Source organism: Choloepus didactylus, chromosome 6 (genome assembly GCF_015220235.1).
Source record: "Choloepus didactylus isolate mChoDid1 chromosome 6, mChoDid1.pri, whole genome shotgun sequence".
Taxonomy (NCBI): domain Eukaryota; kingdom Metazoa; phylum Chordata; class Mammalia; order Pilosa; family Megalonychidae; genus Choloepus; species Choloepus didactylus.
This window is the reverse complement of record NC_051312.1, coordinates 20,491,454-20,507,649: the sequence shown is the minus strand read 5'-3', so window position 1 is coordinate 20,507,649 and position 16,196 is coordinate 20,491,454. Positions and strand designations below refer to the sequence as shown.

At 35.7% G+C, this 16,196-nt stretch overlaps 1 protein-coding gene and 2 pseudogenes across 1 annotated transcript; all 3 read left to right on the top strand.

The window, feature by feature from the left end:
• Positions 1–100: 100 nt before the first annotated feature.
• On the top strand, positions 101–201 carry LOC119538879 (annotated as a pseudogene).
• A 1,611-nt stretch (positions 202–1,812) lies between these two features.
• Positions 1,813–2,742, top strand: LOC119538184 (putative olfactory receptor 5AK3). Its single transcript, XM_037840994.1, has one exon. The coding sequence runs from the start codon at positions 1,813–1,815 to the stop codon at positions 2,740–2,742; it is 930 nt and encodes a 309-aa protein (XP_037696922.1).
• An 11,247-nt stretch (positions 2,743–13,989) lies between these two features.
• LOC119538840 lies at positions 13,990–14,918 on the top strand (annotated as a pseudogene).
• The last annotated feature ends 1,278 nt before the right edge of the window (positions 14,919–16,196 follow it).

Below are 16,196 nucleotides of genomic sequence, written 5' to 3'. Positions count from 1 at the left end.
GAATTTGTTAAAATAAGACTGGCTACTGTAAAAATAAACACCAAATCTCAATGACATCACAATACTTGATCCCAATTACATAAAATCCAATGGAGGGTGCTTGCTTTGGCAGCAGATATACTGAAATTGGAATGATACAGAGAATGTTAACATGGCCCCTGCACAAGGATGCCTACACATTCTGAAGCAGTCCATAATTTTTAGCAGTATTATCCACAACTGCCCAAAGTATGAAGCAACTCATGTGTCCATCAACCAATAATTGGATACACAAATATCATATATGCACACACAGGAATATTATTCAGCTGTAAGAAGGAAAGAAGCCCTGACATCTCTGACAACACAGATGAACCTTGCAGACATTAAGCTGAGTGAATAAGCATGACACAAAAGAACAAATACTATGCTCTTACTGTTATGAGCAATTATATAAAGCAAAACTCATATAATTAGAATCTAGAATATAGGTTGCTGGAGGGTTGAATGGGGTAAAGAATGGGTTGCTGAGGTGATTTATGCAGAATTTCTGTTTAGGTTGATTACAAATATTTGGAAATGGTGGTAGCACACTATTGTGAATGTAATTAGCAGTTCTGAATTGTCTTTGTGAATGCAGCTAAAAGGGGAAGTTTTGGTCCTGGAAGGTACAAGGAAAATTTGAAGACAATACATAGGACTGTGTAACAAGTGAACCATGTTGTGGACAATGGCTATGGTTAATAGAGCAAATATGAGTGTTATTTCATGAATTATAACAAATTTACAACACTAGTACAAGGGGTTAATACTAGGATGCTATACGGGGAAATATACCTAATGTAAACTACACGCTGTAGTTATCAGTAATGATTTTTTATACTAATACCACCTGTAACATAGGCAAAACTTTAATGCAAAGTGTCAACATTAGAGGACTATATGGGGACACTGTATTTTTACATGATTTTTCTGTAAACTTACAACTTCTCTAATTAAAAAAAGTGTATTAAAAAAATACCAAAATAGGAAGGGGTAGAGAACAGTAGCATTCTAGCCCATAGTCATTCAGGAACCCAGCCTGAAGGAGAGAGCCATGGAAACACATGTAAGGTTGCCACTTAACAAGTATAAAATCAAGACACCTGGATAAATTTGAATTTCAAGAAATGATGAGTAATTTTTCACTAAAAGTACCCCATGCAATATTTAGGCAACACACTAAAAAATTATTTGTAGTGTATCTGAAATTCAAATTTAACTGGGTGTTGTATAAATCATCTGGCAAATCTAAAATAAGGCTTCCAAAGTTTCCCTAGTACAAGAAGAAAGGGAATTGAAAATCTTTTGGGAATTGGTTCTGGTTGGCTAGGGAGAACCTTGAACCTCCAATGACACTTAAAGATACCTCAGGGAAAATTCCTCTGTAACTAAGGGTACTAATGTCAAGAGCTTGGATGAGGTTAAAGATAGTAAATAGCTGACAAAAATTATAAGTTTTTTAAACAGTACGTAATCATATTTGCATATTAATTGATGCAAGCTTGGACATGTGTTTAACATAGTCAGGAATGTGTGTTCATATGTTTCTCAATCCCACACATAATTAGCAGTCAGACTTATTCTGTGAAAATATTCTTAATTTTGAAAATGAATCCATGGCTAAACTGTAATTGCTTACTCAGTGATTTCAATCAAAAGAATTGAAAAATTGTGGATGTTTGACTGAAAATCCAAGTCAAAGAAAGTGAATTGAAACTTGAGAATATTTTGACTTTGAGACATTACAAAGATCTCCCATCTTTTTTTGGACAATCCTAGACATTGACAGCCATGACAGAAGGAAATGACACTGAAGTGACAGAATTCTTTCTTCTGGGATTTGCTACCCAGCACAGGTTTCAGCATGTCCTCTTCATGGTATTTCTACTGATCTACATGACCTCCATGGTGGGTAATATTGGAATGATCCTACTCATCAAAACTGACTCCAGACTTCAAACACCCATGTACTTTTTACTACAACATTTGGCATTTGTTGATATCTGCTATACTTCTGCTATCACTCCCAAGATGTTGCATAATATCATATCAGAGAATAAGTCAATTTCATTTGTGGGATGTGTAATGCAATCATGGTTTTATGCAACATTTGCTACAAATGACTGTTACCTCCTGGCTGCTATGGCAGTGGACCGTTATGTAGCCATCTGTAAACCACTTCGCTATTCCACAGTCATGTCCCATACAGTATGCATCCTACTGGTAGCTGGTTCATATGTCATTGGCTCAATAAACTCCTCTGTGCACACAGGTTTTACATATTCACTGTCCTTTTGCAAGTCCCACACAATTAATCACTTTTTCTGTGATGCTCCCCCAATTCTTGCCATTTCATGCTCCAACATTGGCATCAACATCATGCTACTTGCTGTCTTTGTGGGATTCAACTTGACATTCACTATGTCAGTTGTCATCTTCTCTTATATATACATCCTATCTGCCATCTTAAAGATGCCTTCTACTGCAGGGAGGAAAAAAGCCTTCTCGACATGTGCCTCCCACCTTACAGCAGTTACCATTTTCTATGGAACTCTCACTTACATGTACCTACAGCCTCATTCTAATATTTCCCAGGAGAATATGAAAGTTGCCTCCATATTTTATGGAATTGTGATTCCCATGTTGAACCCCATGATCTACAGCTTGAGAAATAAGGAAGTAAAAGGAGCTCTAAAAGTAATAGGGAAGACATTGTTCTAGACTGGAATCAAATTATTAAAGCTCAGTATCTCAAAGCATCCAGAAGACATGAATTCATATAATTTAATGTTTCTGAAACTGAGAGCATGTTCTTCTCTAGATCAGTGATACTTTTCCCAAAAGGAAACATATCAGAATGGGAGAAGCACAGTAAACATCTCCTGGAATTATTTAAGTCTAGAATAATGTTGAGAAACAAATCTGACATAACTTTTGGAAAAGAACTTTATTAAGGCTATCTAAATTTTAAAGACTATAAAACTTTTGCAAATTATTAGTACTTCAAATAAATTACAAATATACCCTTCAGGAGTAAACTCTTGGTTGTATATAATAAATATTTAAAAGATTAAATAAAGAGTATTAAAACATCATTATTTTCCATTAATTACAAGTTCCTTTAACTATCTAAAATGAAGCTCTTTTAAATTGTCTTCAAGTTTTTCACAAACCTGAAAGTAAAATATGTTTATTACTTAAAAAGCATTTCATGACTCAGACTATCTTCTATACATCATGCCCATGTTAATGACATTTCCAAACACTTGAAAACCCTGATTTCTCTCATTAGTTACCCCCTTTGATTTGAATCTATCTCTTTCTTGCTTAGGGAAGGGGAAGTGGTGAAACAGTTTTCTTTTTTTTTTCTCTCCAATGGAGACAGAGAGTCTAGAATGTATATGGCTCTATAATACTAGACAGATATCATCCATTTATGAGTTACATACTAATGATTTTATTAAGAAAATTTAAACTACAGAAAGTCAACGGGAACTCCAATGAGGTCCCTGAGCTCTCTAAATCAGGAAGAAGAAGTGTTGACAGAAAAGCTTTGGTGAGTATAATGAGGGCAGGGAATAGAAAACCCCACTTGACTACTATAGATGCCATGCTAACTGGTTGAAAGAACAAGTTTCCCATCAAAGTAACACCAGGTAGGCTATTGAACTATCAGAAAGCCTACTTATGAGTAAAAATATGAGGAGAATTGTGTGAGAGAAAAATATAAATTTTTCAATATAATATCCCTCATAAAATAGAAGGGGAAAAAATAACCTGAATTCCATATAGACTCTCCTCCCAAAAGACTTTTTTATTGTAAAAGAAAGGAACTTCAAGCCCAGGATGGGCCCAAATATCTACAATGCCCAGAACCTCCAGACACTGCTGAAGGGTCATTAGAAAGGTAGAATAAAGATGAACTCATGCCCTGTAGGAGAAAAGCTGAGTTCCATTAAAAAAAAAAAAAACTTTTCTTCATGTAAGAGTGTAAACATCCAATGGCAACCATGGGAATAGAGTGTCATACAGTGCTTTGCATACAATGATGACATTACAGAAATCCCAAAACATGGGATCTCCAACAAAGAGCCAAAAGTAGCCCACATCTATGAGGCTTATTTTAAGGTGGAATCATTTGTGGTAGGTTCTGGCTTGAGGTTCATTAGCAATTGTTAGCCTACATTAAAGAGAGAGCATTCCTTTCTACCACTGTAAAATAGGAAGGTCTGAATTTGAATAATTACACATTATCATGAATCATTACACTTTTAGGCTATTTGGGTACAGGGGAAGGAAGAAAATTATAGCCTAAGTGAGAATGGGTCATTTCTTCATTCATTCATTTACTGCAGTTTCAAACATTTACTGATGGCACACAGTGAGTCCACTGTAATTGAAATAGACAGTATGTCTAGGGAGAGCCCAAAGAAACACCTAGTTATTGCTCCAAAATTTAAAAAAAAACTCTATTTCCCAAGAAAAGAAGTATTATTTTGTTTGTAGGACTCATTCCTAGACCTGAAGAGAAGCCAGAAGACTGAGATAATGAATTAGAAAGGTAGCAGGAGGGGAAGGCAAGATGAAGACTGAGAAAATATGCCTGAATCAGAAGCCCAAAGCTAAACCATCAGTAAGGAACCCTCCTAAGTAATAATCAGTGAAATCTTTATCTCATGTTGGGGGGTGAAATCTTTATCTCATGTTGTAAAAAGTTCTTTCCACTTCCATTCCACCCTAATTCTAATTGATGAAGTTAGAAAGTTCAGAACTAAATTTCCTGATGAACCAAATGCTATCTTCTTTCTGGCCAGCAAAGCAGTAATGACATGAGTGGTTAGATGTGGTTCAATTGCCAGACTAGGGATTCCAGGGTCTATTCCTTGACTTCAGAATATGAGATGCAGATTCCTGACCCTTCAGTCCCAGCACTCTTGATGTGTTCCTGATGCCTATTCTTCCATCAACTGCAAATATTTTTAAGTATAAAGTTTCCTTTATTAAATCTTTTTCTGTTTGAAATAACTTGCATGTTTCCCTTTTCTTGAATTCAACTTTCATAGATATACACACCATGTCAAATATCTGGGTACTTTTGGTTCTGAATGACCCTGAAAAGTTCCAGAATATAATAAACCATAAGGAAATAAGCAGCAGAATGCCAATGGCCTCATCATTAAGTTCATGGGTTTAAGAGGTTTGAAATAGATGTGTATTGAAGTACACACCAGGCATCAAATTTTATAGACCCTTTGCACATAGTACTTAATTTCACCCTTAGTAGATATTTAGCAACCAATACACAGTAGAAGAAATCACATGGACAGTGTCCATTTTACCCAAATATCAATCTGTACTTACTGCAACAATCACATGGGGAATTTTTAAAAGAACAGATCTCTGATAACAGTTCCTGGGGATTTGGAAACTGTACATTTAATAAGGGGAAATTTTAAAACTTTCCAAGTAGTCTCTAATACTGTAACAGTTTGTGAAGCCACTGACTGGTTCTGCCATTTAAGACATGAAACTACTAAAAGAGGAACTCCCTAATGATAGTTCAATAATAGATATTAGATAACAAATTATGTATTAGGGCTGGAAATTCCTACCACTATGAAAGACACAGAGTGCTTGGCAGGCATCACTGGGTTTTTAAGGCAGCATATAACATATTTGAGAATTTTGCTCCAAAATATTTATTGTGTAGCTTGAAAGTTGGGAATGAGAATAAAAGAGGGCTCCAAAGAATATCCAAGCTTTAGTATGAGAGGAGCTTACATCTTGGTCTTAAGATTCCACAGATCCCATTGGGTGAGAGTAATTTTGCCAGAAAACACCATGTTGAGTCATTTGCAAGCTCAAAGAGAGGAGCTTTCTTGAAGACTTCTAAAGCTCTAGAACAGGAGCTGCCAAACTTTTTCTATAACAGGCCAAATGTGTTAGAAATTTAAATGCTTGAAACAAACTTTTACACTCTGGTTTCACACCTCCATGTAAGAGAAGTTTTAAGTCAAAGGATAAAAACTGGATAAACTCCAGCATTCCAAATTGAGAATTTGTATTTACTAAAGAATTTTTGCAACACTTATAACTAATGTAGGATTTGTATCAACAACATAGCAAAACCACATAGAATCAACAATATAAAGAGAAACAGAGCAGACATTGCAAAAAGGTAAATCATTTGGATAAAAATATTTGAAGGATTCTCAACATTACTATCATCAGGGAAATGAAAATTCAAATGATAGTAAAATACCATTTCATATATTTTTGATTGGCAAAAGATAAGAATTCTGACAATAATAAAAATATTTGTCTTAGTAATGCCCACTAGACAATGATTTTATTAGTATAAAGCATTAACACTAATTTAGTAAATAAATTGCATTATCTTTTAATGTGGAATATTTCATAAAGATCCAACCACTCCACTCATAGGTGTATTTCTGTATTTGTCACCATAATGGTTCTCCAATGAGGTCCAAATTCTCATACCCTGAATCTGGGGCAATGTTACTTAATATGGGAAAAGTAACTTTGCAGAAGTGATAAAGTTAAGGAACTTGGGGTGGGAAGATTATCCTGGATTATCCAGGTAGATCCTGCCTAAACAGAATATTCCTATAAAGAAGTTTTCCCAGCTGAGATCAGAGGTGGAGGGCCAGGTGACTACACGAGAATAGTCGGAGAAGTGCAACTGTCCTGGCTTTGAATGAGGAGGAAAGGAGTCATGAACCAAGGAATGTGGGCAGCCTCTAGACTCTGCAAAAGGCAATGAAACAGATCTATGGTCAACTGATTTTTGGTAAGGTTCCAAAATCCACTGAACTGGGACATAACATCTTCTTCAACAAATGGGTCTGGGAGAGCTAGATACCTATATCCAAAAGAATGAAACAGAACCCCTACATTACACCCTACATGAAAATTAACTCAACATGGATCAAACATCTCAATATGAGAGACAGAAGTATGAAACTCCTAGAAGATTATCTAAGGAAGCATCTTCAAGGCCTAGTGCTAGACCTTACATCCAAAGCACAAGCAATGAAAGAAAAAAATAGATACATGTGAACTCCTCATAATTAAAAGCTTCTGACCTCAAAAGAATTTGTCAAAAAGGTAAAGGGGCAGCCAATTCAATCAGAGAAAATGTTTAGAATCCATTTATCTGGTAAGTTGTTGATATCTTGTATATATAAAGAAATCTTACAACTCAATTACAATAGTACAAAAATCCAATTATAAAATGTACAAGGATATGAAAAGGCATTTCTCTGAAGAGGAAATACAAATGGCTAAAAAACAAAAGAAAAAATGTTCATCTTTGCTAGCTATTAGAGAACTGCAAATCAAGACCACAATGACATATCATCTCACACCAATAAGAATGGCTGCTATTAAGCAAACAGGAAACTACAAATGATGGAGAGAATGTGGAGAAATTGGAACTCTTATTCATTGCTGTTGGGACTGTATAATGGTTCAGCCACTATGGAAGACAGTTTGGTGATTCCACAGAAAACTAGATATTTGAGTTACCTTATGAGCCAGCAATTTCACTTCTTGGTATTTACCCACAGGACATGAAAGCAACTGACATGAACAGATATTTCATAGTGGCATAGTGCTAAGAGATAGAAACAACCTAAATGTCCTTCATCACTTGAGTAGATAAACAAAATGTGGCATATACATACTATGGAATACTATGCAGCAGTAAGAAGGAAAGAGGTCGTGAAACATATGAAAACATGGATGAATACTGAGGACATTATGCTGAGTGAAATAAGCCAGACACAAAAGGACTGTATGTTACCACTTATGTGAACTCTGTGAAACTGTAAAATAAGTATCCTATATTGTAGAATATAAGGGACATAGAGATAAACAGCAGCTAGGGAAGGGGGAACAATAATCTAATAAGAACAGACAAGATATTGAGGCTGATCTCAATGATATGGGAATGCTCAGTTTTGACTATGGTTCATTAATTTTCTTTCAGTATGGTAGGAGTATATTGGAAGGAATGAAGTTATTTTAGGATATTTGTTTTTCCCATTTCTTTGATGTGTTTTGTTTGGAAATGTTTTGTTTTATTTTTTTTAATTTGACAAATAAAGTAAATTTCAAATTTGAAAAAAAAAAGGCAAAGAAACAGATAATTTGTCCCTAGTCTCTTGGTGATTAGAAATCAGGAGACATGAATACCAGGAAAATTGTATCACTATGCATCTCACTTTCCTTGTTCAGGGAAGTACTGAAACATTCGTGGAAATATTATTTAAGAAATGCTCCAAAAAAGAAAATATTCTAGGAATTGAGGCCAAAGTATACTATCAGATGACAAAGAGTGACTAAATGGTTTGGAGGAAGTGCTCAGGCAAGCCTCAGATTTTTTGTTGCAGGAAGAATGGCAGTGAACAAATAGTTATTTCAGAAGAAAACAACCAATATACCCAGTTATGGTACCTCAATAACAAACTATAGACTGTCAGAAAGGGAGGGCTTGGAGACCAGCTACAACTGCTCCCTCAAAGTTGCAGGAATGACAATTAGGCACTTTGGTTCTCATGTTTTCAAGGGACTGACCAGGGCTGAAAGGACACCAGCTTCCCTTCCACAGAATCCCCTGGTAGTTTAATCAGCTGAGGGGAGAAATGGAGTGGGAGGATGAGTTGCTTGGAATGTCTTTGTCTTTGCATCAGACTGTGAGTTTTGCCAAATGCCCCATGCTGCTGAGCTTTAATCCATGGATGTGTTTACTTCATGACTCAGCTACAAAGAGAAGTTTTTGAAAACCAAAGGAATCCTCTCTTCAACTCCTCAAAACCCTGGAGAACCCTGTTTTAAGCTTTTAGCAATTTGCAGCTTTGAGAAAATGCCTTACAAAGCCGTTTCTATTTCTTTTATTTTTCAAGTATTTAGGTTTTTTTTCCTTTTGGCCATGTTCTTTCCTGCTTTATCTGAACTCTGCTTTAGCCTACTCAACATTCTATCCTGTCCATCACACTTAAATGGCCCCACCATACACAGAACACATCAGAACATGAATCTAGGAGTCAAACTTCAATGCCATCTTCCACTTCTCTAATTCAATACAGAAGCAATTCCTATAAATACTACACTTTCAAAATTGTATAATTAAGTAGAGTTATCTCCCTTTTCCATATGACATCCTAATCCAAGCTGCCATTATTTCCCACTTGAATTTGAGGATAGGGCTTGTGAATGGTCTCTTAAATTCAACTTTGGCTTTTATAATCTAGACTCCAAAGAGCAGGATGAGTGACCTAACACAGACCCTCCTACCTCCCATGCTCACACTACAATGGCCCCCTATCAAACCTAGAATATAGTCTCAACTCCTCACCAAGACACCAAAGGCCCCAAATGATAAGACCCTTGCCTGGTATTTCATGTGTTGTTCCATGAAAATTTGAATGCACGTGGATTTCAAACACCATACTTGGCACATGCCTCATCACAAATGAGTATACTTGCCTTCAAAGAAGTCACCAGAGTAAACTAGTGATTCACAAAGTAATTATCACATAGGAAAAACAGTAGCTATACAGCCAGGTCCATGGTGATGTGATGAAAGAGAGAAGATATAAGTCACAAAAGGAGAGAGGAGGAACCAGGTGCATATATCCATGAATCAAGAATGAAAGGATAAGTTTGTATTAACCAGGAGGAATGTGAATGGAGGAAAGTGCAGGTAAGCAGGAGGCAGTGAGTTTCTGTATTATTAGAAAAGACATGCCCCTGAGGAGTGGCAGTGCTGCCAGTGGTAAGGCTGGAGCTGACCACAGTCAGCCCACTATGAAGGGCCTTGTAAGCTTAGCTAAGTACTTTGAAATGTATCCTGAGAGACATGGAAAGTCATTGCAGAAATTTATTCCAGGAAAACAAAACACATAATGTGTATTTAGTAAGATGGCCAGACTTATGAGAAAGAGATCATTTAGAAGGTTGCTGTTGTAATCCTGAATCGACATACCAAACTTAAAATGAAACAAGACAGTGATTATGGGGATGGAAAGCAGGGAGCATATGAAAGGGAAATAGAATTAACTGGAATTAGGTGAAGCTTTTGAAGAAAGACCACATGTAGAACAGTAGGAAGTATGGCCAATGTCCTTGGGGAAGAAAAACCAGAGCCTCATTACATTGAAAACTAATTTTAATTCTCCTTTAGGCATGCTTCAGACTAGTGGCAAGAGTAACAGTGAAGACTCAGTGGTCAAAATATGATGGGATGTTTGATTGGATGATATCTTGTAAGCAACTCTGATTACCATCATCAGGTTCAGCCCAGATTTCCTTTTAGAATAGTTAGCTTTTGGTAAAACAAATTCAAGTAGAACATACCTGTTACTTGGTATATATTCAGAAAACAAATTAAAAAATTGTGAGCACTACAATAAACATTAATGAACTAAAGGAATGAATGTTTCAATCATTAGACTCATGAATCCTAATGTCTGATGTCTCAAAGAGGTTAAAAACTGGCCAATTTTCACTCATTTAATAAGCAGTGGAGCAGGGTTTGAAGACAGAAAGAATGATTCTGAGTTCATGATTTAAACTCCTTTTCCACAGTCTTATCAACAGGTTCATCCCCAAGGAAAGAGGAACAAGGAAGAAAGCCCTTTCATACTTCCTGACAACCACTGGGAGATCACCAATTACACTTGTAGAGAAACTAAAATTTAAATTTAAGAAGAGATTTTAGTGTTCAGCCAGACACCTAGAGGGCATCTACACCATGGGAGAGAAGGGATCAGTCCTATGAAATAACTTAGCGGTTGATTTCAAGCAGGATACATAAAAAGCTCTCTGAATAGATGGTCTAGAACTCCATGGTAATGCCTGTGAACTTCCATCTGCTAATGACTACCAGGGGTAAATAAAGTGAGGCATGGATAGAACCAAGATAGAAAGACACATGAATGTCTTTTTTCACTAATGATGGGGACACTACTTCAGTTGCATTCTTGGAATTGTCAGGCTTTGACAATATTTGAAGTATGTGCCAATAACAACAGCTGATGCACCAAAAGCTTTGGAGAATCCTAACAATGATAATCCCTCTCATGTGCAATGCCCCTCAAGTTCAAAATGTACATGCATGCACATTCCTTCCTTGCTTTTATAATGTCATTAAGGAAGACTTACATAGGATCATTGGATCTATTTTACAGATGATGAAGATGAAATTTAGTGGAAGCCAAAAATACAGGATTCCAAACCATTTTTTCAGAATCTTAAACCACTGATGGTCGCTAAGATCATGGATGCAAACAAGACAAAATCCCAAAGGAGAGAGACTGGATTACAAAAAAAAAAAAAAAAAAAAAAAAAAAGTCTCAATGGGACTCTCATCTCTATGCACTGAAATCAGCTAGATGAGTCTAAATTCTCTTGGGAATAAGTGCTGATACTACAACTCACGTAATAAAACCCCTGTATGTAGCAGATACAAAAATATCACCTAGGGATCCATCTTCCTACAGCAGCTGTAGAAAGGAATATTGTCAATAAACATGGCTTCAAAGAAGAAACTCCTATTGAAGTTTTTTCTAAGTAGACACACATGTCTGTAGTACCTGAAGGAAAATGCAAGAACAGAAGTTGGAGAAATTCACCAGTAAGTTTAACTTTGGTTTTGTGCAGCATTTCACCTTCAGAAAATCAGAAGTGGAAACAGAGTAGCAGCCTGCAGATGGGGTGAGTTAGAAACATTTCAGACATTCAACATCTAAAGCAATGGCTCAAATACTGTCAATGCCCTGTCAAGTTTTTAGTGAAATAACTTGTCTTAATAAACAGCCACCAGTTTGTATAAAGAGAAACCAAGTCTAGACTCAATGTTTCCTTTAGCTAAGAGTATCTCAGAAAGGAGTATGGAGAAAGCAATCTGAGGTTTAATGTAGAAACTGCTGATAATTAGAGCATTCCCACCCTAATTGTATATAATTGTGGGTCCATTTTGATTCTCCTTCTTAGCTTCTGGGGCAACATCACCATGCTTTTGTTCAGGTGACTTCTCCAACTTGGAGATGCCTTCCCCTGCAGTTAGAGTCTCCACCTGGTACAATCACAAACATATATTTAGAGCAAAATTAAAAGCCTCACACTTTCAGAAAGGTCCTAGATTGTCAACAATATGAAATAGTTCATTAATTTAAAACAAATTTTATTGGTTTGCATCTTTCTCTTGATGCTATTAACTCTGACTTTTATCACAGAAGATCACCCTAAAAACTGACAATAATGTCTTGAAGACTCTGAATGAAACTAACTCACCAGGATAACAGACTTTCCTGTCTGTTTCAATTCCTTAATTTTCTTTAAACCAAATGGACACTTTTTAATTCTGAAAATGATTTAAAAAAAAAAAAAAACTTCTTCCTCTAACATTCTGTAAAGGAGATGTGGCATTATTTAAATAAACCTTTTTTATTTTTGTTAAGCTGCTGGTATTTGGGTCCATTTCCTTATTAAAGTCAGCTGCACTCATATCTAAATTAATGTAGCCCTTCATTCAAAACTCATAGAGTCAGAATCTAGAATATAGCTTTCTGGGTGACTGAATGGGGGTAGAGAATAGGGAGCTGAGGTATTTTGTGCAGAATTTCTACTTAGGTTGAATATAAATGTTTGGAAATGGGTAGTGGTGACGGTAGCACATTATTTTGAGTGTAATTAACAGTGCTGAATTGTGTTTGTGGATGTGGTTAAAATGGGAACTTTTGGTCATGGAAGTTACTAGAAGGAAAATTTGAAGTTAAAACATAGGACTGTATAATTGAACATTTCTGTGAATGATGCCTGTGGTTAATAGTTCAAATATGAGTGTTCTTTCATGAAGTATAACAAATGTACGATACTAGGGTGCTATATGGGGAAAAACACATCTAATGTAAACTAGACTAGAGTGAACAGTAATATTTTAATATTCTTTCATCACTTTAACATGGGCACCAAATAATGCAAAGTGCCAATGTTTGGGGGCTATATCAGAGCACTGTGTTTTTTATATGACTTTTTTGTAAATCTACAACTTCTGCAATTAAAAAAAAAAAAGGATATTAAACAACCAATGGCTTGCTGGCAGGAGACTCAGGTCCATGGTCATTCAAAACCCAGCCTTGAGGATGAGCCCCAGCAATATATGTGGAGTTGCCACTTAGCAAGTATAAATGCAATAGATCTTTTTAAATTTGAATTTCAAGAAACAGTAAGTAATTTTTGACTATAAGTATCCCATAAAAAATTTAGGACACACTTACACTAAAAATTATTTGTAGTATACCTGAAATTCAAATTTAACATGGTGTCTTATAAATAATCCAGATATTCTAAAATAAGGCTCCCCAAGTTTCCATAGTGCAATATTCACACAGAGATGAGATAAAAAAAAAAAAAAAAAAGAATTGAAAATCTTTTGGGAATTGGGTCTCATTGGCTGGGGAGGGCAAGAAACTCATGTGACCCTTAAAGATATCTCAGAGGAAATTCCTCTTTTGCTAAGGCTACTAATATAAAGAACTTGGTCCAGGATTAAGGTTGTAAAGAGCTGAGAAAAATTATAAGTTGCTTAATTGGTACATAATAATATTTGCATATTAATTGATGCAAGTATGGGTATTATTTAACATGGTAGGGAGATTGTGATCGCCTATGTTTCTTAAAACCACACATATTAGAAGTCAGTCTTCTTCTCTGAAAAGCTTCCTAATTTTGAAAATGAATCTGTTACTAAACTGCAACTGCTAATTCAGGGATTTCAAATCAAAGAAAGAGCAAAATAATCTGGAAAGCAATAACCCAACTGTGAATGTTTGCCATAAAAATCCAAATCAAAAAAGTTAAGTGAAACTTAAAAATATTTTGATTTTGAGATGTCACAAAGATCGCTCTTCTTTTCTTAGACAATCCTAGACAATGGCAGCCATGACACATGGAAATGGCACTGAAGTGACTGAATTCTTTCTAATGGGATTTAGTGCCCAACACAGGCTTCGGCATATCCTCTTCATTGTATTTCTACTTATGTACGTGACCTCCATGGTGGGCAATATTGGAATGATCCTACTCATCAAAGCAGATCCCAGACTTCAAACACCCATGTACTTTTTCCTACAGAATTTGGCATTTGTTGATAACTGTTATACCACTGCAATCACTCCCAAGACATTGCAAAATCTCATATTAGAAAATAAATCAATTTCATTCGTGGGATGTGTAATGTAAGGATGGGTTTATGGAACATTTGGTACAAATGACTGTTATCTCCTGGCTGCTATGGCAGTGGACTGTTATGTAGCCATCTGTAAACCACTTCACTATTCCACAGTCATGTCCCACACCGTATGCATCCAACTCGTAGCTGGTTCATATGTAATTGGCTCAATAAATTCTTCAGTACACACGGGTTTTACATTTTCACTGTCCGTCTGCAAGTCCCACACCATTAATCACTTTTTTTGTGATGCTCTCCTGATTATTGCCATTTCATGCTCTGACATTGGCATGAACATCATACTACTTGGTGTCTTTGTGGGATTCAACGTGACATTCACTACGTCAGTTGTCCTCTTCTCTTACATATACATCCTGGCTTCCATCCAAAAGGTGCATTCAACTGCAGGGAGGAAAAAGGCCTTCTCCACATGTGCCTCCCACCTGACAGCAGTCACCATTTTCTATGGAACCCTCTCTTACATGTACTTACAGCCTCATTCTAATAATTGTCAGGAAAATATGAAAGTTGCCCCTGTATTTTATGGAATTGTGATTCCCATGTTGAACCCCTGATCTATAGCTTGAAAAATAATGAAGTAAAAGAAGCTCTAAAAGTAATAGGGAAAATGTTCTTATAGATTGGACCCAAATTACTAAATTTATCAACTCAAAGCATCCAATAGATGAAAATTCACACAATTCAATGCTTCTGAAATTTAGAACATGTTCTCCTCTTAAATCAGTGATACTTCTTCCAAGAGAAAAGATATCAGAATAGGAGAAATGCAGTAAACATCTCCTGGAATTAATTTACCTTAGAATGAGGTTGACAAACATATCTGATGCTATCTGTGAAGAGCTTTATCAAGCCTGTCTAAACTTAGAAAGCATATATAAATTTTGCAGAGCTTGATATTTCAAATAAATTTGAAATATATTCCTAAAGAGTATAAACACTTTTTGTGTAAAAGAAATATTAAAACTATTAAATGGTGATTTTATATCTTCATTATTTTCCATTAATTGCAAGTTCCTTTAATAATATACAAAAAAAACTTTTAAATTGTCTTCAAATTTTACACAAACCTAAATGAGAATTAAATTTATTACTTTAAGAGCATTTTATGACTCAATATTTTCTACACAATATACACATGTTAATGACATTTCCTAACACTTGAAAACACTGATTCCTCTCATTAATCACCCTATGTAATCTGAATTTATCTCCTTCTTGCTTAGGGAAAGGGAAATTGTGAAACACTTTTCTTTCTCTTTCTCCAATAAAAACAGCCTTGAATGTAGATGGATCTAAAATAATAAATGGTGGTCATCCATTTATGAGATACAAAGCAATAACTTTATTTCAGATAGTTTTAACTGCAGAAAGTCATTGGAAACTCAAAAGCAGGCCACAAGCCCTCTAAATCAGGGAGGAAAAGTGTTGACAAAAAGCTTTGACAAGTAGATTGAAGGGAGGCAATAGAAAACCCCACCTAAATATTATAGATGCCATGCAAACTGATTGAAAGGACAAGTTTCCCATCAAAGTAACACCAGGTGGGCTAATGAACTACCAAAAATGTACTTATAATAACAATATGAGGAGAACTGGGTAAGAGAAAAAGATAAATTTTTAATATGATATCCCTCATAAATTCTAAGAGAAGAGGAAAAAATAATCTGAAGTCACTATAAAACATCCTCCAATATTACTCTTTACTTTAAATTAAAGGACCTTCAACCCCAGGGTGGGTCCAAGTAACTTCAAAGCCCAGAACCTCCAGTCACTGCTGGAAGGTCATTTGAAAGGTAGAATGAAGATGGACTGGGGACATGTAGGAGAAAATTTATGTTCCACTTAAGAAAACTTTTTTCCATGTAAGAGTGTAAATATCCAATGTCAAACATAGAAA

Bases quoted from the DNA above. Each gene is read 5' to 3' on its own strand.
- LOC119538184 (XM_037840994.1), top strand. From the start codon at position 1,813: ATGACAGAAGGAAATGACACTGAAGTGACAGAATTCTTTCTTCTGGGA.